Below are 25711 nucleotides of genomic sequence, written 5' to 3' on the forward strand. Positions count from 1 at the left end.
AGCTACCAGCTGGCCCTGGAGCTGCATAGCACCCCTTGGGGACAGCAGGGGAAAGGGGGCTGGGAATTAAGTTCTAATAAAATAAACTACATCTGGGAAAATGACCTTAGTGCAATTTTTTGGGTCTGTTTTTGCATCTCCTGTCCTCTGGGTAGTGGTTCAGCCAAAGTGTATGGTACTGTCAGCATCCACACACATGGAAGGATGCTGGTCAAACATTCAGGCTGTGATGGATCACTGAGAATTTCTTTTTTAACCCCTAATTCTTCCCTTTTTTTTTCTATTATACTAAGCCTATCACTTCAATCTGATTAAGTTTAGGCAGATAAACATCCTGCCATCTGTCATGAAACTTTTTACACTGCCTGCTGGAGGAAGTGCAGCCGTTTTCCTTTTTGGGTTGCAAAGGCTGCAGGGAGATACTGCCCTGTTTCCCCAAGAACTTCTTTAACACCCCCATGTGCCCTTGGCCTGCTGTGGGCCCTGAGTTTAGATTTGAGTTTAGATTTTAAGAGGCAGGATATTATGTTTGTCCTCAAACACAAAGAAGGAGGTGCTACTTGGCACTTGAGTTTGCATTTTGTTGTTTGTATCTTTAGCTGTGTTACAGCTCAATGACAGGCTGGGGGGGAGGCATGGGAGATGTCCCCCTGCCATGGGGAGGGTGCAGCGTGTCTGCCTGCATGTGAATATCACAAAATGTCCATTTTCTTGTGCAGCCCATGGCTGGGACACCCTTCCTCCACAGACACGCCAAGGGAGGCTCCTGGTTGAAAGCTTTCCTGACCCCCACCCATTTTTTGGGACATCCCTTCCCAGCACCTATAGAGATGTCAAGGAGCTGCAACCGGGAGAGGAGAGGAGAGGTCTCCATCAAACTCCAACCCCATCAGAATCCAACCAGTGCCACCACCCCGAGGGTCCGTGATGTCCCCAAACCCCCCACAGCCACACCCAGCCGCGGGGACAGCACAGAGAGGCGAGACATGGGTTATTGAACCAGGAAGCTTTATTTACACAGTAAAAGTAACAAGCAATTTCCTGAGATTGAGCTGCTCTAGTGCAATCAAGTCATGGAGGGGGCAGGAGCAGCCTCCTGGCCCGCCCGGGGGGGACACCTGGGGCAGCCCCTCCCGGGACACGCTCGGCCCGCGGCGGCGCTTGTGCAATTGCCAGCGAGACTTGGCTACTACAGGTCATAGCTTCAGAAGGCTTTGTTTTTATTCTTCTTCCCATCTTTCTGGTTTGTTTTGTTTTGTTTTGTGTTTTTTTTTATTTGGCCATCCTCTTCTTTTCCTTTCTCGAACACGGAACCCACACACGCTGCAAAGCACTGCTACAATCCTAGAACATCCTACGTCAGTCTGTTTGCCTGGGCAGCCAGGAGCTTTAAACAATGCACTTGAAACACAATTTTATTGGCCAAACAGGCTATGCTAGCACGTGGAAAAATTACAATCTATTTTACAAACGCTTCTTTTCGTTGGTTTCTCTTTTTTTCATGTATTCTTTCACAGGACAGGCTCAAAGAGCTACATCTGCAAAACACACAGCAAACTCCTGTGTGCCTGCTAAGACTTTCTGTGTTAAAATCCTATTTTTTTTCAGGATGAAGAACCTTTATTGCTGCTGCCACAGCTTTGGTGTCATCCCAAAACAGCTGCTGCCCAGACTGGGTCACACCTTGGACAAGCCACTGAGTCCCTTCACAATAATGAACCTATTTAACTACCTAGCAAGGAATAACATCCCTTGTCTGCATATTACTTTAGTATCACATTCTGGCAGCCAGCAGGGGTTTGCTGGGGGATCTGGGGGGCTCCCAAAACATCTGTGTAATAGGTGAAGTCCTTTACAAAGCAAGAGCAAGACCCCTGGGGATGCTCTCCCACTGCCTAGGGGACAGATCTCCTGACACCAGGGGAGCAACACCACTTCTGACTTTACAATCAACAGGATGTCCCCTGAATCTGAGGCACATACTATATTATATTTAATATTTTTAATTATTTATATATATATTTATATATATATAAATCCACAAATGTTTTACCTCTACAGAGAGAGAGAGAGAAAGAGAAAAAAAAATTTTAAAAGTAAGGCTTTCTTAAACTGAGAATAAGTACATTAAATCATACAAACCCAACAAGAAATACCCAACAGAACACCACTGTGGCCTCAAAACTGTCGCTAACTGTAGTCTGTGCCTACGCCAACGTGCCCAGTATAAGGCCATGACTCATTGGAGAAGCATTTTTAGTAAGGCAAACGGGTTGTGCTGAATGTAAACTGAATGCTACAGCTACGTCCAGGACAGCTGGGCCGTGGCCTGTCGGCCACCAGCTCCAGGACAGCTGGGCCGTGGTCCCTTGGCCACCTTCCCACTCTGGGGGGTTAGCATGGCACCAGGAGCAGCCCTTGGAAAGAAAACAGAAGCCCTTAGGAATTCCAGCCCTGGGGATGCCCAGGTGAGAGCCCAGCCAGCAGCTGGACGTGGGTTTGGGTGGGTTTGCCCTTTGTTGCTCGGCTGAGGAGGTGCCTGTGGCCAGCAGGAGCTGTGTGCCCCGAGACCAGGACCTGTCAGTGGTGGGGAGGGATGGATGGAGCATCAGGAAGACTCAAAGCCAAGAACTTTGCTGTGAGGGTGCCACTGCGGGGGCACAGACAGAGGGGCAGCAGCCTGGGAAAACACTGGTGTGGCTGGACCCTCCACAAAAGGAAGGATAAAAATTAACCCAGGATATATTTTTTTTTTTAAGTGATGCATAAAGTGACACTTTAAAAGAGCTGGAGGGTTCCCCAAAATGAAAAGACATCCCTGTCATCCCCTCCCCGAATATCTGGGACTTGTCCTGCTTGCCTGGAGGGAGTGGACACAGCCACAGCCACCAGCAAAACCTCAGCAGTGCCAGGACAGGGGTAACAACCAATGGGTTCCACTGTGGTGAGAGATGCCACACACATCCCAAACCACTGTGGAAAAAAGTGCACTAACATAACCAGAAATGATGAATGAAACCTGTACCAGCAGCTCTCAGCCTTTCTGAGTAATGGACCCTCAAGGCATTGCCAGTGGGGCTGCTGAACCCCATTAAAAATGTCCTGTCTTCAGCTGCTCTTGATATCAATGATTTTTTTTCCTTTCTCAGGTTTGCAAAGCTCAGGAAGTGACCCCTGAGCTTGAAGGAACCAGCAGAAGGAATGCAGAAGATGCTGGAAGCCATTTGTACAGCTTTCCTAGACCTTTCAACAAACAAACAAATAATAAAAAAAAAACCACCAGAGGGAGAAAAAAGAAATATGTGTCCTTCTAAACCTGTTAGCAAGTGGACAGCTTATTTTTAGCAAAGAGAATTCATATCGTACAAACATAATGGTCACCACTTTATCTGTGCTTTAAAAAGGCACAGGAAGAGGAAAAGCTTTCAGTGCTGCTACCTGGATTTTCAGCCTTTTGCCAGCTGACTTTGTCAAGTAACCCCTCCACGATGTGCCTCGGGCAGGCAGCCCTTCACAGTAAAGCCAAAAAATAGAGGGTGGCAGCCATGCCCTGCCTGGGTAGCAAAGTGGGCACAGCTGCTGGTAAATGGGTAAACAGCCCAGCCCTGCTCAAAACAGGGTGTTGGGAACCCAAATGAGGGTGGCACAGAGCCTGAGTAGGGTTTTATTTCCCAAAAGAGTTGAGAGAGGGGGGCTGGGAAGGAAAAAAACAGGGAAAGAAGGCATTTGAGCATCCCCGTTCAGCGCCCAGCAAGCGCTGCTGCGGATGCTGCCCCACATGGGCCAGGGATCTGTTTAATTCCTCATCAGGAAAAGGAAAACTAAAAATAAAAGAGTGATAATCTAGCTCTTGCCATTATTAAATTTAAGCAAAACACTTCACTTGTGATTTCCTCCTCACGGCACTGCCAGGGACATGGGGAGCGAGGGGGTGCTGGGGCCACACGGGATGTGGCCAAAGGAAAGGAACTGTGGCCACTCTGGTGCCACCAGCCAGTGCTCGGTTTGCAAATCTCAACATTCTGCTTTTGCCCCCCTTTCTCCAGTCCCAAGGGTGGTGGTTTCTCCTTGTGCACCCCTTTCTGAACTAGCACACGTGAGACCTGTGGGAGCATGGCTAGCTCCATCAGCTCCACCCCTATCCTGGCAAAAGCCATTTCCTCGTGTTTTCTGAATTTTTGGCGATCCCTGTGCCTGGTTTCCCTGTGGGACAGGCACTTTTCCTCGGCCTGGCTGATCTCTGGCTACAGTAGTTACAAAGAATTTCAAGATTTACACACGCATGCACACGAATTCCTCTAAATACCTGATGAAATTTTGGCAAAGCTGCTCGGTCCCCTCCAGCTGGCAGGAGGGGAGCAGTGACAGGATCCCACAAACTCGCTGCCAGCCAGGAGCCCTCCCTGGCTGTGCCGGCAGCCCTCAGAGCCCAGGGCGAGAAGAGCGGCTCCCTCCTCAGTTGTTCTCTATCTGCTCGATGTCTATCTCGCCGTCCAGCTGGAAGAGGCTCTCTGTGCTCCGCCAGGCCGCCCTGTGCTCCTCCTTGGCAGCGCTCTCCTCCTCCTCCTCACAGGACAGGTCGTCCCTGCTGGCCCGGCGCTCACGGGGCCGGGCCCGGGGCGGCTCCGGGACCGGGGTGCAGGCGGGGGTCCTGCCCGGCATCACCTCCGGGGCCGCCGCCCACGCCTGAGGGCCCGGGAGCCTCTGGGAGCCGTCCTCGGCCGTGCTGCTGAGGCAGGTGAGGCTGTTGAAAGTCTGGCGGTTCTGCAGAGGCAAGGGGAGAGAGGCAGCTGAGGTGGAGACTGGGCAGAATGCTGAAGCTGGGGTAGAAGTTACACCAGGTGAGCTAGGAGTGTTCCCGACCCCAAACCTGGGCTCCCTCAGCCCAACAGGAAACAAGCAGAGAAGCAGGAACACTCAGCCGGGCCCTGGGAGATGGGGAGATGCTGCAACCCCTCATCTCCCCATCCATGGCAGATCCTGTGGCCCCCTGCCCCTGCAAAAGGCAACGGCATCAAAACCACCCCCAGCCCGTTCTCCCATCTCCATCACCATGTCCCAGCCCACCACCATCTCCACCCCATGCATCGCCCAGTTCCACAAGTAAGGCAGAACAGAGCTCACCAAAAATGAATTAACATTTCCAACGACTCCCCTTATTAGCCAAGAGAAACTTCAGCACTTTCTTTCAGTAGCTGGAGCTTGTGTCCTGCAAAACCCTCCTCTGTGATGGCTCATGGCTGTTCCTGTTCCCCTCACTAAAGACCAGGTGAGCACAGTTATCTGTTCCCTGAGTCTCCATGCCTGGTTACCTTGGCCAGAAACTTGATTTAGTTTATGTACTTTCACGCCTTCTAAACAGTTTCAAACTCTGAGAATGACAAGGAGCATGCAGGCATTCCAAACCCTCTGGAGCAGAGCATGCAGAACCTCCCAGGGGTGCAGCCTGGCCATGAGCGTGCTCACCTGCCAGGGAATGCCTTTAGCCCGGGCTGGTTTTTAAAAGAACAAACTAAACTCTCATGACTGCGTGCCAATGGAAATAACGAGGCCATGCCAGTGGCAGAGTGTGTGCTCCGAGCAGGAGGAGACTGAGGAGGATCTCAGCAGCTTGTGGAGTCTCTCATCAAGCCAGTGAGTGGTAGAGCGTTCACTTCTCAGACATTTGGCCTGGATACATCCCATGGGATAGGCCTGAATGGGAATTCAATAAATCCCAGATGTTCACCTGTTACTGGTCAGTTCTGGGTCCCTCGTGACAAGAAAGAGAGGCTGGAGAGTGTCCACAAAAGGAATGGAGCAAGGGAAAGGTCTGGAGCACCAGGAGAGGCTGAGAGAGCCATGAGAACTTCATTACCCAACAGAGCATTGGTGACACAGAGTGACAGGGCTGCTGTCTCTGTCTGCTCTGGCTGGCCCAATTCAGGACCAAACACACAGCCTGAGACAAAACCTTGCTCCAAAACATCCCCACTAGCATTCCCAAGGAATTTGGCATGTTTGTTTGAGGGTCTTTTCATTCAAATCCAGGTGAGCTGGGAGAAACTCCACCACAATAACTAGCCCCAGGCTGTAAACAAAGGAAGATCACACATTTACAGAGCCCCCAAGGGAGATGCAGGGGCTCTCCCCAATCAGTTTTTAACAAAGCAAAGGGCCTTGTACTGAGTTGGACCCGTAGACCATTGCTCAGAGGCTCTGGGTGTTGCTCTACCCCATGCACACAGTAAAAAGAGTCATTGCAGAGGCTGCTCTATCCAAATAGAGAAGTTCCTGCTGCCCCAGGAGCAGTTGGCCACTGCCCAAGCTGGGGGAAGCTGCATTTCACATGGCCTTCAGTCTCTGAAACCTTCAAAAACCCACAAACCCCAAGCCTGTGTGAAAAAAAGGACATTTGTTCTCTAACTATGCAATTGCACCCAGCCCTCACGTCATCCTGGTCATTTTTTTTTTTTTTAATCCCAGCCATGTCTCTGTCTTCTGGGTGCTGAGCATGCAACAGCTTCAAGCAGAGAGCTACACACTGTGGTTAATGGACAACTCATAATTACCACTGAGGAAGGCCTGAGGACATAGTAGAAATATTTTCTAAGCACTTCACAAAATTTGCAAGCATATTTCCAACAGTGATTTAGGCACTTGAACAGCCTAGGTCTCCTGAAAGTCAACAGCCCTCTCAGAAGTGCAAATCCCTTCTACAAACAAAACTCTGGCACTTTTGGGAATGTTATTTTTTTTCTTCTTAATCAAGCTCATCTCCTGGATCAGGCCCTTCCCAGAGTTTGGTACCCAGGTGTGGACATGCTGGGCTGCCAGGTGGGATAGAGCATCCTGAGAGGATGGGAGATGCTCCCCAGAAGGAGGATGAAGACTGGAGAGTAACTCAACAGGTCCACAGCACATTCTTCCCATCCAAAAGAAAAGCATTTCCAAGCCCAGACACATCTTGGGGAACAGCCATGAAGTTACTTGACTTTTAGGGAAATTTTGCATTTTACGGGACTTGGGCAACCAAACCAATGGGCTCATTTTCCCTGCTCAAATCCACACACGCTGCAACCCTTGAGTCATTCCAGGGAATGCAAGAGCATGGAAAACCCCTTCCAATGATTCTGGTGCTGCAGCAGCTGCTGGTGGAGGAAGGCCACGTGCAGAGGGTGCTGAGCAGAGACGCTCCCTCTGAGGCAGGTTTGACAGCTCAGAAAGCAAGTTTTCACAGGCACTGCCTGCCACAAAATGCCACAGCTCACCTTGCCAGTGGCTGGGGTCAGGAGGGTCTCCCCAGGACAGTGATCACCAAGCCAGCGTTCCATGGGTGGATTCCAGCAGTGGTGGATCAGCCTCCACCATCAATGCAGTGTCTGTCTGCAGCCCTTCCAGAGGTTCTTTGCTCATTTTTTATTTATGGGGTGAATTTAGCACGTGCTGAGGTGCTGAGCTGGAGAAACCAGGCAGTCAAGTCTCTATTGATGCCAGCAAAGAGCAGGTTTGGTGGCACAATGTGGCGCTTGTTCCTCACGGCCAGGCAGCCCTGGGCCCCTCCGAGCCTCTCCACAACCTTGGCCTCCAGTGCCAGACAAATAGGGGTATCAGGCACCTCAAATCCTGCTGCTCTCAGGGAAACTGTGGGAATCCAGCACAGATGGATTTTGGGAGATGTTTCTGGCCATCCTGACTTCACCCAGCGAGCATTTGTAACGCACCTTACACCAAAACCACATTTTGGTGGTTTGACCACAAGGACCCATTTTTGACCATTTGTGGTGCTGGTTTTTTTCCCCCCAACCCTTCCCAAAGCTGCCTTAATCCAGCACGCTGGACAAGCCTTCAGAGAGAAAATGAGGCATTGGCATTGCTAATGGAAGTACTTGAAAAATCATCTAAAAATACATCAGTAAGAAATTCTTGGAATAAGCTGATGGGTTGCCCCAGATCAAAGCCTTTCTTGCATGCTGGTGACCAAGCTGAGGCTTACTTCTCTTTCCCACAGGGTCTCGTGATGCTCCACACTGTGCAGGGACCAAGGATACAATGAGAGAAGGCTGCAGGAAGCAACTCACCCCTCACATCCATCCTTTTCCTCAGGTTTTCCCTCCCCATCAGGGATGGGGCTGTCAGCTGCAGAGCCCTGACAGCGAGCTGGAGAAATCCCTCAGCAACATTCCTCTGTCTGACTCTTCCCTGGTGAAACACCCAGCTGTGAGCTCTTCCCCAAAACACATCCCTGCAAACGTGGTGGCTCTACCAGAACAAACATCAGCAGGACTGTGATCCCTGTGGGGATCACGGCTTTTGCTCAAACACCTTTATTTTTATTTTCCCCCTCACCCTGCCAGGTGATTGCCACAATTTTCCCAGGAAAGGTGTAACACTACAAGCTGTCAGCAGCCCTGGCCCTACCTCCCAAGCTGTCATCACCTCCTGTTAGCACACTGGGCTACAGTTGCTTCAGAAAGCTGAAAATAACCCGGTGCCAGAAGGGAAGGGGGAAGCAGGCAGAGCATTCCATGCGGGACTGATGAGCCTCTGCCAGCCCTCCCAAGCCAGCAAAGTCACCTCCACTGGGGGATTCTCTGCCTGCCTCAGGTTTAAATCACTCTCTGAGGCAAACATCTCCTGTAAAACACCTCCAGCCTGGGTTGTTATCTTTATATCGTTATATGTAAATGCTCTGGTTGTTTCATCACGGTAAATCCTGCCTGGCATTTGTGCCAGGGAAAGCGCTCATCCGTGCTGCTGAGGAGGAGGGAGAGGTGCTTGAGATTGGAAAATGAGACTGGAAAATGGGTTTGAGTTGGTTTTTAAGCTCTGCAGAACTTAATGATGGCAGCTGCTGTGATTTGGGCCATGCACACACACACACACACACACACACACACACACACACATCACTGGGGTTCAAAGCTCTGCCTTTGAGGCACCCACAATCTTCTCCATGGGAAACCATCTCCAGGCTGTTTTCCTGGTGAGTACAGATGGAAGGGACACAGGGAGGGAACTACAGCAAGCATGGCTTAATCCTGAGGCTCCAATACCCAATTACAAAGGAGCATCTCAGCAGCTTTGCCAGCAGGTCCAGGCTGCAGCCCTGGCACAAGCACGTTCTCAGTGATGCCCCAGTCTCACCAGGACCTCCCCTGCTGCAGTTTGGCCATCCCAAAAAGAGGGAGACACAGCCACCCTGCCCCAAGGAGCACTGGTGACCACTGCCCCACGTGGCTTCCAAAATCAACATTGCCTCTGGAGGAAGGTCAGGGGGCTTGCACCAACCCTGTCCTCCCACAGAAGTGCTTCACTCCTCTGAGTGATGAAGTGTTGGGAAAGAAATGCTGGAATAGCTGAGGAAGGAAAACACGGGAGGCAGTGATGGGAGTGTGAAAAGCAAAAGGAGCCTGTGGGCCTGGTGCAGAGCAGAGCTGGGTTAGACGCAGTGTTGCCATGTCAGGGAGCTCAAACTCATCTGCTGCTCTATTTTCTTTAAAAATTTGATCTATGGAGGCATTGAGTAGTTCACAGGCAGCCCCACAGCCTCCACCCGGCCAAGGTGCTACAGAACGTGCCTGCAGCAGCATCCCAGAGCAGAGGATGGCTCCCTGCCCTGCCCCCAGTGGGTACCACATCCCTGCCCTGGTCTTCAGGGTCTGCCTTCCCAGCCTTTCCCTTCTCACTCACTAAAGAACAACCTTTACTCAGCCCCAATCCTCCTTTTGCAACAGGCACCATTGGTGCATTCAAAGTTTTAGCCAATAATTTTGCTCTTATTCTGTTTGGTGTGAAAACCAGCTTTCACAAGCAGGCTCAGAAATGTCTGTTATCCTCCCAAGTCACTTCTGACCACAGTATTAAACAAACAAAACCAAAAAGGCAAGAAGGAAGCTTTAAGTCATTAGTTCTGGTGCTGCCCTTGGAGCCTGTGGAGATAATTTGGATTTACTCACAGTTCTGCTCTGTCTCTGGAGTATGTAGCTGCCTCAGTGACAGTGAGGATGTCCAGGGAGATTCCATAAGTGCAAAAGCAAAAGCTGATGTGTGACCCACCACTGGGAATCCCTCTGGTGGTACAGAGCCCCAGGGAGAGGCTGGAGAGACAAATCCCAGCAATCACAGAGAAATACAGCAATGCAGGGAATCAGAGAGCAGTGAACACCACTCTGGGGCTCCACTGTCCCACCTGAGCACAGCATCCCACACGTGGGGACCCAGGCCCAGCACAGCCTCCCAGCCCTTTCCTATTCATAACAATAATTGGAGGAAACCCTCATTTCCTGCCAAGAACAAATATTTTCCCTAACAGACACTGAACCCTTTGCTATGAGCTGGAAAAATCCATTTGCTCAGACAGGTCATTAGTGATCACTGTGTATTTATTTATTTACAGGTTGCCCTTCCCAGCCTTTCACCTCTGCCTCCTCTTTTGCATCCTCTTGAGATCCAGATCCCTGGAGCACTGCAGGCCCTGTTAGAGTCCTAGATACTGAGAATTTTAAACTTTCTATACTTCAAGACTCTAACCCCCAAAAAAACACTACATTTGACCTAAAGCCATAGAGAAAACTTCTTAAGTTAAATAATAACACTAACTATACACTATTACAAGTGTATAGTTTAATTAGAAGTATATAATATCACTAAATAGAAAACTTAAAGTTTTAAAATATAGTAATATATATAAAATTAAAATAAAGATTTTAAAACAATAACTAATCCTTCTTCTTTACCTTCTTCTTCACCTTCTTCATAAGTTTAAATAATATTTTATAATTAAACAAAAAAATCCAAATTACAAAATTCAAATAATTAATTATTAAATTAAAAATAAATATAATTTAAGTGTCATTTCTTATTTAAATAATTGAACCTTAAAAACCCTTATATTAAAAATACCTAACCATTTTATATCTCATTAATAAAATACTATGAAACTCACAACTTATAAATAAAAATAATAAACATCTAAACCTAAACACAAAATACCATCTCTAACACCATCCCAACCTTAACAAAAATTAAAAAAACCCCAAAAGCCAACAAGACCCCTCCTGCCAACACACTGAGCACTGCCAGGAGCCCCGTGGGGACAGTGGCAGGGCTGCTCTCCCACTGGTGGCTTTGCAGTGCCATGGATTTCAGTAGAAAAGGGGGAACCTGAACTTGACCTGTCCCCAGAGCTGCCAAAACCCCAGGATTTGGAGTGGCTCATCTTTGGGGAAATTCAGGGATTTGACTTGTCCCAGGGTAGGAGGAAACATCACTAACATGGAATTATTCTTTTTTCTCAGCCCTATTCCATTTCCATACTTCAGAATTTTCAGCACAAAGTAACATTTCTGTTATGGCCATGTGGTTCTCACTTCAGGGCCTAAATGATAAGGCAGGACCTTATAAAAATTAAAACCAATCTTCACGTTACAGTTTCAGCAGCAGTGAAAAGAGAATAGCAGCAAGTAAGGGGATAAAATCACACTGTGGATGACCAAAAAAAATCCAGAGTGTGTGGCACCTGCACCCACTGTCCCCCCCGCCAAGACCTCCTGCAAATCCAATGCAGACCTGAAATACACCTCACTTTTCTTCACAGCCTCGACCTCGGGCTAGCCCTGAGCATCTTTCTCTGGAAAGGAAAAATGAAGGGCCCTTATTTATTTATTTATTTTAAATTTATTTATTTATTTAGCACCATTTCCTGAAATGCTTTGCCTTCCTGAAATGCTTTGGGAGGTTTTTGCAAGGCAAGTGGTTCCAAGTAACTCCCAGTAGCTCCTTGAGTGCTGGGGTTCTTTTGTAAAAGAAGAAATCATGAAAAATCCCTTTTGGCTTTTTTGAGCTAAAATGCCACTTTTGAGCATTCTGACTCCTTCAAGGGTGAATCCCTGTGCTTTCTAAAAGCTGCTTTTTGGAGTCACAGAGCACACAAGCCTGGGGATGGAGGGTTAATGAGCACGTGGTGAATCAGATGTACATCCTCGGGACACAATTGGATTTTGTCCATCTTTGGGACAGACACTGCCAAGCTTTGTTTGTGTTCCCAGCCCTGTCCTCCCATGTGAGAGCAGCACTCAGCCCTGCATCCCTGGGCCTTGTGGTGGGATGGAGCAGGGAGCAGGGGATGGAGGGTGGAGGATGAAGGCAGGAGTAGCAGGTACAGCCAGGAGCAGGGGATGGAATGGGATTGAAAACTGGGAGAGATCTTAGAGCCCCTTCCTGTGCTTGAAGGTGCTGAACTGGAGCTGGAGAGGAACTTCACACAGGGTAAGACAGGATAAGGGGGAATGCCTTCATACTCCCATAGGGCAGGGCTAGATGGGATTTTGGGAAGGAATCCTTCCCTGGGAGGGTGGGCAGGCCCTACCACAGGGTGTCCAGAGCAGCTGTGGCTGTCCCTGGACCCCTGGAAGTGTCCAAGGCCAGGTTGGACATTGGAGCTTGGAGCAGCCTGGTATAGGAGAAGGAGTCCCTCCCACCTTCAAACCAGTTTCTTTTGATCCTTACCCAAAGACTTTTTCCCACCAAGCCACAAACTGACCTTTGCAGACTCTCATTCCTGTTTATTTAAAAAACACTGGGGCCTGGAAGCTGGAATCTCTCTCTGAAGTTACATCAATAGCAAACTATTTCCTGGGATACGTATGGAATTTAAAACCTCCAGTTTTTTGCCTATCACTGCATTTGGAAATATTTGTCACCGGCTCAAGTGGATGCTGACGCCAACGAAGATCACTGCCACCTCTCCTGCCCTCTCCAGCAAGCCTAAAAGGTGCCAAAATTTAAATAGAAAATCTTCTTATGTGAAAATTAGAGATTTTTACCCCTCAAGGGAAAGCTTGGGTGCTCAGAGAGGAGAAGTCCCTTCTTCCACCCTTCAGTTTGAAACTTCTTCCAACTCAGTGCCAAGACCAGCCTGAAACATTTCAAACTGGTGGGCTGCTTGCTCCAGCCAGGGGAATGTACAAACTCCTTTGTGCCTGGATCCTCATGGAAACTGCCAGCATTCCTAAGTTTGGAAGGGAAAACAAGCCAGAGGGGCCAACCAGGCTCCCACCACAAGCATTACACTCTGCACTGTGTCTGGAGACCCTCTGGGTCTCCAGCCCAGGCTGGAGTTGATTTTTATCCTGAGGACCACAAGAACCACACATCCCCCTTTCAGGGGATGCTCCTGTGATTCCTGGTGCAGATGACTCCATGCTCTGAAGGCACGTGCTCCTGGCAGGGCAGTGAAGTCACCCATGAAAGGCTCTGTCTGTCCAGGGAACAGCGTCAATGGTCCCCTTGTGCCCAGACCCTTCCCACAGCAGGCACAAAGTCCTCTCTGTAACTCACCCTCATCAGGCACACCCAGGGCTTCACCCTCACCACCTCCTCAGCTGTGCCCAATGCTGCCAGCACCCTCTCACCCATCCATCCCTCACAGGGAAGAAGTTATGAGCTCATAACCACGGGATGCTCTCCATAAGCCATGGGAGATGCAGAGCAATATTGTATTTGAATTGTTTCATTTATTCTAGAGTAGCTACTCTCTGTCTCATATGCTGCAAGGCATTACATAATGCAGAGCTTCACAGAGGAGAAATGCTTTGACAGCTGCCTGGGAATCCTCAGTGTTCATGGGCACAACCTTTGTGGAAAATTAAATGGATTTTAGAGAAAACTCAGGAAGAAAAGACCAGGAGTACAGCATTTGTTAGGAGAGAGGTAGCTCTTCAAACTGCAAATTCTCTGAAGGCTCACATGACTAAAACCTTGAAGAGCCATCAGAAATGGGACACAAGAGCCACCTTCAAGCCTTGATTTGCTACCAATACACAGATTCTACAACTGGGAGGAACCAGTATCTCATCACATCTGACAATTCCTGTCAGCAGTGCAAAGCCTTACATGCCACTGAGATATTTCTGCCTTTCTTTTCATGGAAAGTTGTATTTTCAAACTCTCCAGCACCACCCTCCATTTCCAGCCAGGGCTACTCCTATCTGGGGTTTGGGCTGCAGGGAACATGCCTGGGTTGAACAAATATATATATACATTAAAAATTAGAAAAATAGAATGGTTTGACTTGGAAGGAACTTCAAAGACCATCACATTCCAACCTCTGACTTGGGCAGGGACACTCTCCACTAGACCAGGCTGCTCCACGCTGTATCTAACCTGGCCTTAAACATTTAAATATATGTATAAATATATATATATATATATATATAAACACATATATAAAAATAAGTTATCCATTTAAAAAGCACCTCTGTATCAAGGATAGCTGTGTTTGGAACCATCCTAACAGAAATCGAAATCTCTCAGTGACCACCACATCAAAATTTTAGACAGCAGGAAGCAGAATGGGGAAGAGATAGTGAGGGCTTGCGTGGCCACAGCTGGGGATTATTGCAAATTCCCACTGAGGGTGGCAGTCCCTGGTGTGAGGGACATGTCATGTGTCCCCTGCAGCTGCCCAGAGCCTGTGTGAAGGAAGGCAATTGCACACACCAAGATCAGGGCTGGCCTATGGCTCAGCTTCCCGTCAATGACTCAGCCAAGCCACCAAACCCAATGTTTGTGCTGCCACAAGATGTTTCAGCACACAATGCTTGAGATCCCAGGAAATGTTCACACTAGGATGTCAGAAAGCAGCAGATGTGGAGGTGGGACATGTCAAGTTCCTCTGGAGAAAAATCCACGACACCACGGGGGAGGAAAACCCAGTGGTGTCTCTCCACCACATAGCATCCCTGGCAGAGTGTGATTTTATTTTAGAAAATCCATCTTCTCACCTAATTCACCCAGATGCTTCTCTCAGTGACTAGCAAAGGGTAAAACCACTCATTCCTACCAAAATCAGCCCAGCTGGGAGGACTCCTGGGGTCTAGGAAACCTCCTGTCACCTTTGTGACACTTTTTATTTCCCATTTATTTTAGATGCACACACATCAGAAAAAGAAAAACCAGCTCTTTGAAAAATTCCAAACATCCCAATTCATGGAAAAATCCAATCCAAACCATGTCTGATCCTGGCCTGCCACTACAGACACAGTCCCTGGGGCTGTGAGGCCAAGAGCACCGTGCTGGGAAGGAGAGCAAGCTGTGAGGAGATTAATTACCACTCTGTCAGAACAGCTGCTGGGATCAGGGAGGTGGGACATGTCCTCCTTAGGCTTGTGCTTCACATGGAAAGAAGGAATAAAAGCTGAGGATGGAAAGCAAGACCAAACCCTACACTGAAATGAGAGGATGGTTCATGTCCTCATGTTAAGGAGGTTGGAGATGCCAGGCCAGGCACCCAAACTCTCATTGATTTCGGTGAAGATAGAAATCAGCCTCTTCCCACCTCACCTACCTCTGGACTTGGGATAATTAAGTGACACCTCATTGTCACCCACTCACCTGACTGAGATCCCCCTGATCACTCCCAGTTTGAAGGCAAAGAGCCACAAGGCAAAGAATTCGAATTCACGTGCATTTAAAAGGAGCAGAAGGATTGTCGTGGTGCCTGTGGCTTTTAAAAATTGTTGCTATTTCAATGACAACCATGTGCAGGGTTTGAGTTCTGCCCAAAGTTGAAGCCTGTCTGATTTGGTGCCATATGAGCAAATAATAAAGGGAGGGATATGGGCTCACCTTCCCTCACTAGGCTCTGGGAATTGCAGACAGAAGAGACACAACCAGGATTTTGAGGAATGAAAGGCAATATTTTCCTAAGTATTTTCCCTGCCAGCTTAACTTCAACATTTAGTTTTCTCTCTTAATTAGCCCAGTTATGTAGCCATGTAATTGCTTCCAGGAGTGGCTCCCTCCCCTCCTGCTTGGCCTAAATATCCCTCCCAGTATGAAGAAAACATTTCTTTCAGGTCAAATTATTTTTATTTTGATTATGGTACCAGGTTTCAGGCCTACAAACACACATGGTTACCAGCACAAGTGAAAAATTAACCAATCTGCTGCCAGAGCCAGATGCTGATCCAGTACCCAAGACCTCAAAGCTCAGTTCCCACTTTGATATTAGCACCTAGGGACTCAGGGAAAGCCCCATGTGTCAGTTTCCCCATTTGGAAAGTGAATTCTTTGTGGATAAATGGAAAGTCCAGTCTGGAACTTTGGCTGTCCTTTGCTTTGCCCACTGCACACAAGGTGTTTCTACCCCATACAAACCCAGACTTCAGCACATGTGCAGTTACACAGACACTTGCCATTATTTCAGCTCTTCCTCTGACATCACCCAACTTTGCATCTCCTGGGCTGGAAGCATTAAAAGCAGCCTGGGGGATGCCCAAATGTGCAGGGTTTTCTCGAGCACATTTATTCCCCACGAGGAATTAGTTGGTTTTCCTAGTGTTCCCATCCTGGGGAGGGCTCTGACCGTGCCCCACCAAAGGCAAGAATGCTCCCCGTGACTTGCCTCATCCTGCTCGTCCCTCTGTGCCAGTCCTCCCACGCCAAGAGCTGCCTGCCAGTGCTGCTCTCCACAAGCCCTCAGCTCTGAAACCCCAGCCCTTGCACAGCTTTGCTTTCACAGAATCACAAGGTTGGAAGAGACCTTCAAGATCACTGAGCCCAACCCCTTTCTTCCCACTCTGCTCCAGCCCTGCTGCCCCACACCCAGCAGCACAGCCCTGCCTTGGGGATTCACCCTCTGCCACAGGCACCTGAGCCTGGCTGGGTTTGCTGCCTGGAAACTGAAAATATCCATGGGAGCTGCTTGGACTGGATCCCATTGGGGAGCTCCTTAGTGATGCTGTTGTTGGTTGTTGGTTGTAGCAACCGCCGGGCGTTCGGCGGCGGCTCCGACCACCCAGCCTGGACCAGAGGGACAGCAGGGGCTGGGAGAGGGGGTGCCCACAGACACTAGGAGAGATGCTGCACCAGGCAACCCTTTCCCCATTCCCACAGAGCTTGTGCCACACAGCGTGGAGCTTCGAGCCTTTCCTTGTGGTATCACTTCTCCCAGGGGTTGAACCACCCCAACACTGAGCAATGCTGAGTGTTCAGGCATTGCTTTCTCACTTTGGAAGGTGTTTTGATGTGGGGGACAGCAGCCAGAGAAAACACAGCTATTCCTCAAGCTGAGGGTTTTCCAGGAACATGGACTGAGCTGCTTTTAGACATCCAAGTGATTGGATTTTTTGTCATACTTGGATCACCCACCCACGTCAAAACCATGGCCATCCAAATTATAAACATGTGCCTGGCCTCAGCATCCACTGGAGGGAAAGGGAAGCTTCTTCTGACCCTCGGGATCCCCTAGGCCAAGCCCATTTTTTCAAATCAGCCAACAAACATTGGACTGATGCAATGGAGAAGCTGCCTCAGAACATCCTGAGGGCAACAAAGGTCTGTCCAGCCAGAGCCTGGACAGCCATCATACCAGACAACCACAGAATGGTCTGGACTGAAAGGGTCCCTAAAGCCCATCTTGTTCCGTCCTCTGCCATGGACAGGAACGCCTGCCACTGGATTGGGTTGTCCCAAGCCCCATCCAACCAGGCCTTGAACACTTCCAGGGAAGTGAAATGAGGCTTGTCTGCTTGTACAGAGAGAACCAGGGGGCAGTCGTGCTATTCCACCGTGTGGCTACTAAAGTATAACACATGTACATGGTTTTGACTCTCTATCCAGCTTATCTAATAAAATAAGCTTGGCATAATAAACATCATTGCTGCCATTTATGAAAAGAGCAATCCTCATGTTTTTTGCCTGATCTCACCCAAATATGTGACTCCTTCACCCTTTTTATCCTCCAAGCTCCTCTGGAGAAGGAAAAGATGATCTCTTCCTCCAATACCACTGTGCTCCTTCAAACAGCCTCTGCACTGCCAAGCACAGAACACCATAAAATAGCATGTTCTTGAAAGGGGAAAATACACACACAATGTTGGATCTCACCCATATGGTGAATTTCTCCCAGCAGTTTCCCTGCAGACAACAAGAGGATGCCTTGCACCACACAGGCTTTGCTGGCCCCAGCACTACAAAAATTCTTTAGGGCAAACACACCCAACACAGGTGACTCTGGGATGAAGCACAGCAGGTGACCACATGGAACTGAAACCATAGGGGAATTTTTAAGGCCAGCAAAAGGTGACAGCCCACTCTGGGAGGCGGCCAGGGCACCCCTGGTCCCACAGTGAGAGCCCTGGGGCCTTCACACCCCCATTATCTCCATTCTACACTGAGCTGATGGTGTCATTGACTTTGTGACTGTAAACTATTGATGTGGGAAATGTCAAATCATAAAACTGTAGGAAATCTTATGAGTGTGGAAGGGAAACATTGTCCTTCAATGCAGCCTCTTGCTCTGTCTCTTGCTAATGTCCAGTCACTCGGTCCAGCAGGGAAAGGACCAAGGAGCAAAATCCTCCCTGGTTTGTGCTTCAGGTCTGTTATCTGGTTCTCCGCAGCAGATCGAAGAGGGAGGCTGAGCTCTGTGTTTGCAACTGAAAATGAAACGTGATAACATCTCTAGAGTGGAAAATTACAGAGCCTAAGAGCAAGTAAAGCCTGTAGCAGTAAGAATTTGGCACCTGACAGAGCCAGGGCTGGGGGCCTTGGGGTGCTGCCTTCATCTCACTATGGCAGGCCCAAGGCTCCTCTCCCCTGAACTCAAAAATGGGGGGTTTAACATATTCCTGCTCAAAACCCGTGCCAGGAGAAAATGACAACAGAGTGCACTTGGCGTGCAAAAACCAGCTTGGAAGAGAAACACATGAATTTGCCAAAGAAATCCATTCAGAAGGGAAGGGGTTATTCTGCCTGGACAGCAGGATGTGTTTCCCCATAACACCCACATCACTCTTGGTGCCCACCCACCCACCCTGGAGGACACTGAAGAGAAAGCAGAGAACAGTCCCTCGCAGGGATGGCCCCGCCGCCTCTTACCTGGGTCATCTTGGCAAGGTCCAGCGAGGGCCGCTCCTCCTGGACCTCCTCCGGCCTCCTCCGCTTGATCCCCACCTTTTTGTCATTGAGGACGCAGGGCTGGGAGCGGCTGCGGGCCAGGCCGGCGGCGCGGCGGCCCAGCTCGGGCGTGGAGGCGGGCGTGCTGCAGGCCGAGGGCGCGCCATACTCCGAGCACGAGAAGCGCTCGTGCGAGCAGGACAGGGACCTCTGAATGTCCACCCTGTCTCCCCCGTGCCCTCCAGCAGCCGATCTCCTGGGCTGCCCGCCGCAGAGCGGGTTGGAGCGGGCAGGCAGGCTGAAGCTGGAGCTCCTCTGCATGGTGGCGAAGCCATTGGAGTAGCGCTGCACGCTGCCGCCGCTGTAGCAACGCCTCTTCTCCACCGGCGTCCACACCTTGGAGCCCAGGGGCCTCCAGGAGGGCCCACAGCCCGACATCTCATCCGAGAAGGACAGCGAGCGGCACTGGCGCTTGCTGGGAGGGGCGGAGGGGTGGCCGTGGGGGTCGCTGAGGCTCAGCTCCTTGATCAGGTTGGTGACGGAGCAGGTGCCGGCCGTGTCCCTGGGCCAGCGCGAGCCCTCCTCGCCCTTGTCCGACAGGCAGTCCCAGATGCTGGCGCCCGGCTGCTCGAGCTGGAGTGGACATTTCCTGCTGAGATCTCTCCATCTGTCATTTTCTGGTTCAGAAAGGAGAAAAGAAAGGGGGAAAAAAAAAAAAAAACAAAAAACAACACACACGCACAGGCATTAGCGTTAATTAATTCTGCGACTCGCTTTCTACGTCCATAAACAAAAAGAGTAGCATATGGGACGTTTTCCAGTACAAATTAATTAACTCTTGGAATATGGTTTCCTGAACTGCCAGCAGAGTGGGTTGTGTGGCGTAGATGGAGAGAGAGACAAAGTGACAGTCCCAGCAGGAGCAAAACTGCTAGAAGAAGATAAAAACATGCCTCTGAATATTCCAGGTTGCACTAGCTAAGGGGAAATCAGTGGTGTAAAATGTTGTGGCTATTGGTTATCTCTGTGCTAAATCATGTGTCAGATCTGTGTGGTTTGTCCTGGGCTCCACAACTGACAATTGTCTGAATTTACAGCTGAATTTAAGAAACATGGAATCACAGAATCGGTGAGGTTGGAAAAGCCTTCTAGGATCATTGAGTCCAATCATTAACCCAGCACTACCAAGGCCACCACTAACCCACGTCCCCAAGGACCACGCCCACATAGCTTTTAAATCCCTGCAGGGATGGGGACTCCACCACTGCCCAGGGCTGGACAGCCCTTTCCATGAAGAAATTTTCTCTAAAATCCAATCTAAACCTCCCTTGGTGCAACTTCAGGCAGTTTCCTCTTGTTTTATTACTTTTTTACCTGGAAGGAGATCCCCACCTGGCTGCACCTTCCTGTCAGGGTGCAGAGTAAGAAGGTGCCCCCTGAGCCTCCTTTTCTTCAGGCTGAGCCCCCTCAGCTGTTATTATCAGACTTGCTCCCCAGACCTTTCCCCAGCTTCCCATGGACAGCCACGGTGGAAGAGAGGATTAAGGAGGATGATCTCATTCCCACACGCATCCCACTGACAGCAAAAGAAGAAAGGAAAGCACCCTCAGGGCTGGGCTGCCCTGCAAAGGACGGGGCTCTCTGCAGATACACCTCCAACGCTCAGCAGGAAAACCATGGCAGGACAACCCCGCCAGCTGCTGCAGTGGAAAAAAGTCATCAGCCAACAGCCTCTCCCCAGTGCCTGTTTTTGTCGTTGGCTGCTGCACACAGAGCCCAGCCGTGCTGGAGAACCGTCACTGCCAAGTTTCACATGATTGTATCTAAACCAGGCAATATTTTGGGGGGCTTTTTGGGTATTTCCACTGCGGCAACTGAAGGATGAATTAAAAGCCGTGCCCAGCCCGCAGCTACAGGTACCAGCCTAGTAGGGAAGATGCAACGGTGCAGAACGCTTCTGACTAAGGTTTCAAGTCAGGAGGTCAGATTTGGGGCCCCTTGCACCACTCTTGGCCGATTTTCCCATTTCTCCCTTCTCCAGCTGCTGCCATAACAGCTCCAGCCACAAACAGCCTGGCTCTGCCCGCAGTAACCGCACAGCATTTCAACTGTTGCTCTGCTCATTTTAATAAACACAATGAAAAGTGAGAAATCTGCTCTAGACAACTCCATCTATGTTTAGATCTTTATTATTTTTCCTCTGTGCTATGCTGCCAGCAGAGAGATTTCTTGGGTCAGGTCAGCAGACAAAAGAAACAGAAATAGAAGGCCGATTTTTCATGGCAAGCTGCCACGATCCTCTGGCCGGAGACTGTACAAAAGGCCTTGGTGAGGAGGATACGGGACACCTTCCTCTTTCACCCCTGCTTCAGCACAAACAGCTATAAATCTTCCAAACCTGGCAAAGAAAATGGTACAAGCACCACTATCCCCAGCCCCAGCCTGGGGTTATTTGCTTTTCCCCGTGCACAATGGGAGCTGGCACAACCTGGCCCTTCCAAGTCCCCAGCCATCACTGACCAGTCCCAAAATATCAGATAGCCCACAAAATGGGTTTTCAGTGCAAGTAGGAAGTAGGTTGCCCTGAAAAAAATTGAAAATGGAGTAGTCTAAGGACCGAGGGTATAATTAAAGAACTCTGGAAAGCCTTATTGAGGAAAAGCAGCTGGTTTTCTGCTCAGTTTTTAAAGACTAAGAGCCCCATCCTGCACACGTTGATAACGATAATTGCACTGGAGCCATTAATTCTGCCTCAGTTAAACATGTATTAATTTTCTTAAACTACAAACCTCAGCCTGGTTTACCCTGAGGCAGCAATTTGTTCCAGGATAAAACCCACCGCAAGAGCCCTTGGTCTGCAAGTGAGCTGCCTGGCTGGAAAACTCTCCTTTGGCTGTTGGAGAACAAAGGGACAACCAGAGCATGCTGTAAGTGCAGCCCGAGGGGCTCTTGCCCTGCTTAAACAGGTCCTTCTTGGCTGTTAGTGTTCCTGGATGAAACAGCATCTACTGGATTTTGACTTAAAAGTGAAAAAATAAACATTGACACCTCAACAAAACCCAGCTGCTCTCTCACAAAACCTTCACTGCATCGAACAAACCCTCGTGGTGCTCATGGACTGGAGTCACATCCCAAAATTGGGGACATGGGTGTCGTCCTGCATCCTTGAGAGCTTTGCACTGCCCCACAGAGAACAGGATCCACCTTCAGAGCATCTCAGCCAGCTTTCCAAAGGCTGGACACATCAGGCAGCTCAGTGATGGCCCTGGGCTTTTTAAATGACTGCTGTGCCCCTCTGGTGACACAGAGTAAAATGTAATGGCCACTCATAATCACGGAGAAGGGTGTAAAACCAAAATGCTGACACAACTTTAACTACAGCGACACAAATGTGCTGCTATAATATTTTTACAGTTCCTTTTTATACATAATGCATGATCCTTCTGCTCAAGTTTCCTCTACGTTCTTTTCCCATGAAATAATTTACATTAATACATAATTTATTATGGCAACTTGTAAAGCAATTAGAGGTTTCAATCAATTTTTCTTATCCTTTTTGGCAGATAAATTCTGTTTGGAACCTAACCCAAACATTTGTCTGGGCACAGGTGCACATCCAATTCCCTTTTTTTCCGTGTTGCTCAAGTGGAATTTTGGTCTCACAGTCCCCGTGCACAGGGGAAAAGGCTGCCTGCATTTTCCACTGCCCCCTGTTTATGTTCAGGAGATAATTTCTAAGTGTGGGACACATTTAATGGTTGTAATTAGCTGATGGCAGTGCCAGGGAGCTTTCCTAGTGCAGAAATAAGATCAAAATACGATGGGCAGAGCTGTGCTTCAACGGGAAATGAAAACAACAGCCCCAAAATGTGCTCTGGAGATTAAACACACCTGTGGGCCGTGGGCTCCTGTGCCAACAGGCTGCATGGGGGAGGGAAATCCCCGACCTCGACAGTGAAACATGCCCAGCTCTTCAGAGGGATCCTCTGGACAGGTGTGCCTGCTCCAGCTATGCCTCACCACAATGCCCTCAGCAGCTTTTTCTCTCTGCAGGGTGGCTGTGTTTGAGTGTGCACTAAGATGCTCCTTACTGATGGCCTTTCCCAAAAAAACCCAAAATTCCAAAAAGCCCTGGTTCAGAAAGAAGAGACATGCAAGCCTGGCAGGTGCTTTCAGGATGCATTCAAGGGCTATGACCCCCATGAAGGGGTTCAAGGTTGGACTTGATGATCTTGGAGGTGTTTTCCAATCTTCATGATTCCATGAGCTGCCTCTTCTCCTGGTTTCTTGGCTCTCCTCTGTCACCTAAGGATGGTGAAAAGCCACTTCCAAGAAAGAGCTGTGCAACAGCGAGCCCAAGGCTGCAGCCCTGCCCTGGCACGCTCAGAACGATGGTGCTGCCAAACCATCGTGCCAAAGGTGAGATGGTGCTGCCAAACCAAGTGATGTGAGAGTGCCAAAGGACAGACAAACTGACCTGAGTGCACCATCCCTGACCCTGCTCAGCTGCAGCACCCTAGGAGGACAAACTCTGAGAGCCCTCCAAGGGAAAATGGAAATGATGGCTGCTTTGAAAAGAGCACTTCCCAGAGGATGAGTGCAGGATCTGTCCCCAGTGGCTCAAAGCCATCCTCCTCCTCTTCCTCCTGCCTTTTACAACCAGGGCCAGGACTGGGATCCTGCATGTGCAAGCACCTTGTCGCTGCCTCAATAAAGCCCTGCCTGCAGCTTCCCTCAGAGATAATTTCTTGCTTACACAGAAGACAGGAGATCACGGCTGTCAGCACACACCTACTGAGCTCCTCTTACTGGGTCAGGTTGGACAGGGCTTGGAGCAACCTGGGACAGTGGAAGGTGTCCCTGCCATGGCCAGAGGTGGAGTGAGATCATCTGTAATGTCCCTTCCAATTCAAACCATTCTGGGGCTCTATTACTTTTGACTTCCTGTACTGGAATTTTCTGTCTTTGGGTGGATAGCAAAGGACATGGGCAGGGACTTCCACTAGCCCAGGTTACTCCAAGCCCCATCCAACCTGAATTTGAACATTTCCAGGGATAGGGCATCCACAGCTGTTCTGGGCACTCTGTGCCAGGCCCTCACCACCCTAATGCAACAATTTTCCAATATGCCACCTTTTTCTAGCACAGATATTTTCAGCTGCCATGGGGAATGCTGAGGAAGGAAAAGGGAAAAAAAGGAGGGGAAAAAAAGCAAACCAGCAAACTATCCATCAACAGGACAATTCTTACACTCCTGGGTGTTTCAAGGACCCATCAAGGAGAAGGGAAAGCAGTGGTTGTTGAATTTATAGTTTTAGGCATTTCACCTTTAATCTTCCTCCAAGCAAAGGGCTATATAGAGATAAAACCCAATCTTTCTAGCAATATTATCATTTCACTGGCAGAAATATTTCCCACAAATCTAAAAGCCAAAAGATTATTTAGGTCACCCTGAGAGTTGGACCTAACCATGCATCATCTAATATATCAAGTCTTTAAGAATGTTTATTCAATATACTGAGTTTGGTTACAATCTATAATCCATTTTCAGATTCTTGCAGTGTTTAGTACCTTACAAGAAAAGCTCCAGGGTTTGGATGATGCTTTCCCTGGCAGAAGCTGAACTTCCTTCTCCCCTGCTGCCCCATGGCCACAGGGTCCAGAGATAAACTGCCTTGCTGCCCAAAGCTGCCCTCACCCCAAAGGTATCAGAAAGATTATTTTCTAAGATTCTCTTTTGTCTAAAACCCTCCAAAAATCAACCAACTTCCCTCCAAACCTCCCACATAGGGAGGACTGTGAGTCTTTGCCTCGTGTCTGTGCTACCAGTCCAAACTTCACTGTGTTTATTTATCTCAGTACTTTCCATCGACAGGGACTTGGCCCTTTGAACTAAAATATTCCCCAAGTTTTGCATTTCAACAATAACTTATTTAAAAAGTCAATCAAGTTTTCATTCTGAATTAGTCTGTGATTGTGGCCTGCATTTGGGGACATCAAGAGGAACTCTCAGGGAAGATAATGAAAATGAAACCCAAGCCAAGCAATTCCTTCACACGAGGGAAGGATGGGCTCCTCTTGACTGGGCATGACAGGGACCACAGCAGGGCAAGCTGAGGTCAAGGAGGTGACATTCAGTTCCCTCAGAAGGAGGATAATTTGGCAGAAGGCTCTGTAAAAGCTCTTTAAGACGGGCTGCTCCTCAATTAGGCAGAGACTGCGTATCTGCTGAAGAGCCTGCCAGTGCCACAGTGCAAGACAAAACCATCTGATTGGGTTCTTTGTTCCTCACTCGTGTTTGAAAGGCAGGGGAGAGGGAAGGGGCTGTCTCTATCCCTTCTTGACTTTGGTTTTCATCTGAAAAACCCCACAAATGCTGTCCATGTCCCCAGACTGCCAATGGCTGGAGCTATCAGAGAGCTTGGGGGACATCTCCTGTCAGTGCATGTGCTCTCATTAACACTAATGAGAGCTGTGCCCATGAGGAACAGGGGCAGCCTCTTTGTCTGTGGAGGACTGGCTCTCACAGCAAGGAGCTTGGCTCAAACTTGACCTACAATTTTAATTGGGTTTTGAGGCCTGGCCCAGTGATTGGCTCCCTGCTAGAAAGGCCAAAGAGAACAGCACAGCAGCACATCCTCTGGCACTATCAGTGTTTCAGGATCATCAGCCAGAGCACCAATCCTCCATCCATTTTGGTGGCTGTTCAGCATAAAAACTGATAGCAAGCTCTGACATAAAAGGTATCAAACGTATTATATCATGGGTCCTGTCAACAGCAAAAATGAGACATTTTCCTTATTGTTTGAGGCCTGTCCAACCACCTTGT

The 25711-nt window shown here is 49.1% G+C and overlaps 1 protein-coding gene across 7 annotated transcripts in view; it reads right to left on the reverse strand.

Annotated features, from left to right (window-relative positions):
* Positions 1–991: 991 nt before the first annotated feature.
* The window catches only part of FAM53B (family with sequence similarity 53 member B), a 51545-nt gene continuing 26825 nt past the window's right edge, over positions 992–25711 (reverse strand). For all 7 annotated transcript variants that reach the window (XM_030241111.2, XM_030241108.2, XM_050976099.1 and 4 more), the window contains 2 exons: positions 18865–19559; positions 992–4764 (listed from right to left, as the gene is read on the reverse strand). In XM_030241111.2, the coding sequence (XP_030096971.2) occupies positions 4456–4764; positions 18865–19559 (1004 nt within the window). In that variant the 3' untranslated portion in view covers positions 992–4455. The remainder of the gene's footprint in view (positions 4765–18864; positions 19560–25711) is intronic.

Source organism: Serinus canaria, chromosome 6 (assembly GCF_022539315.1).
Source record: "Serinus canaria isolate serCan28SL12 chromosome 6, serCan2020, whole genome shotgun sequence".
NCBI classification, from domain to species: domain Eukaryota; kingdom Metazoa; phylum Chordata; class Aves; order Passeriformes; family Fringillidae; genus Serinus; species Serinus canaria.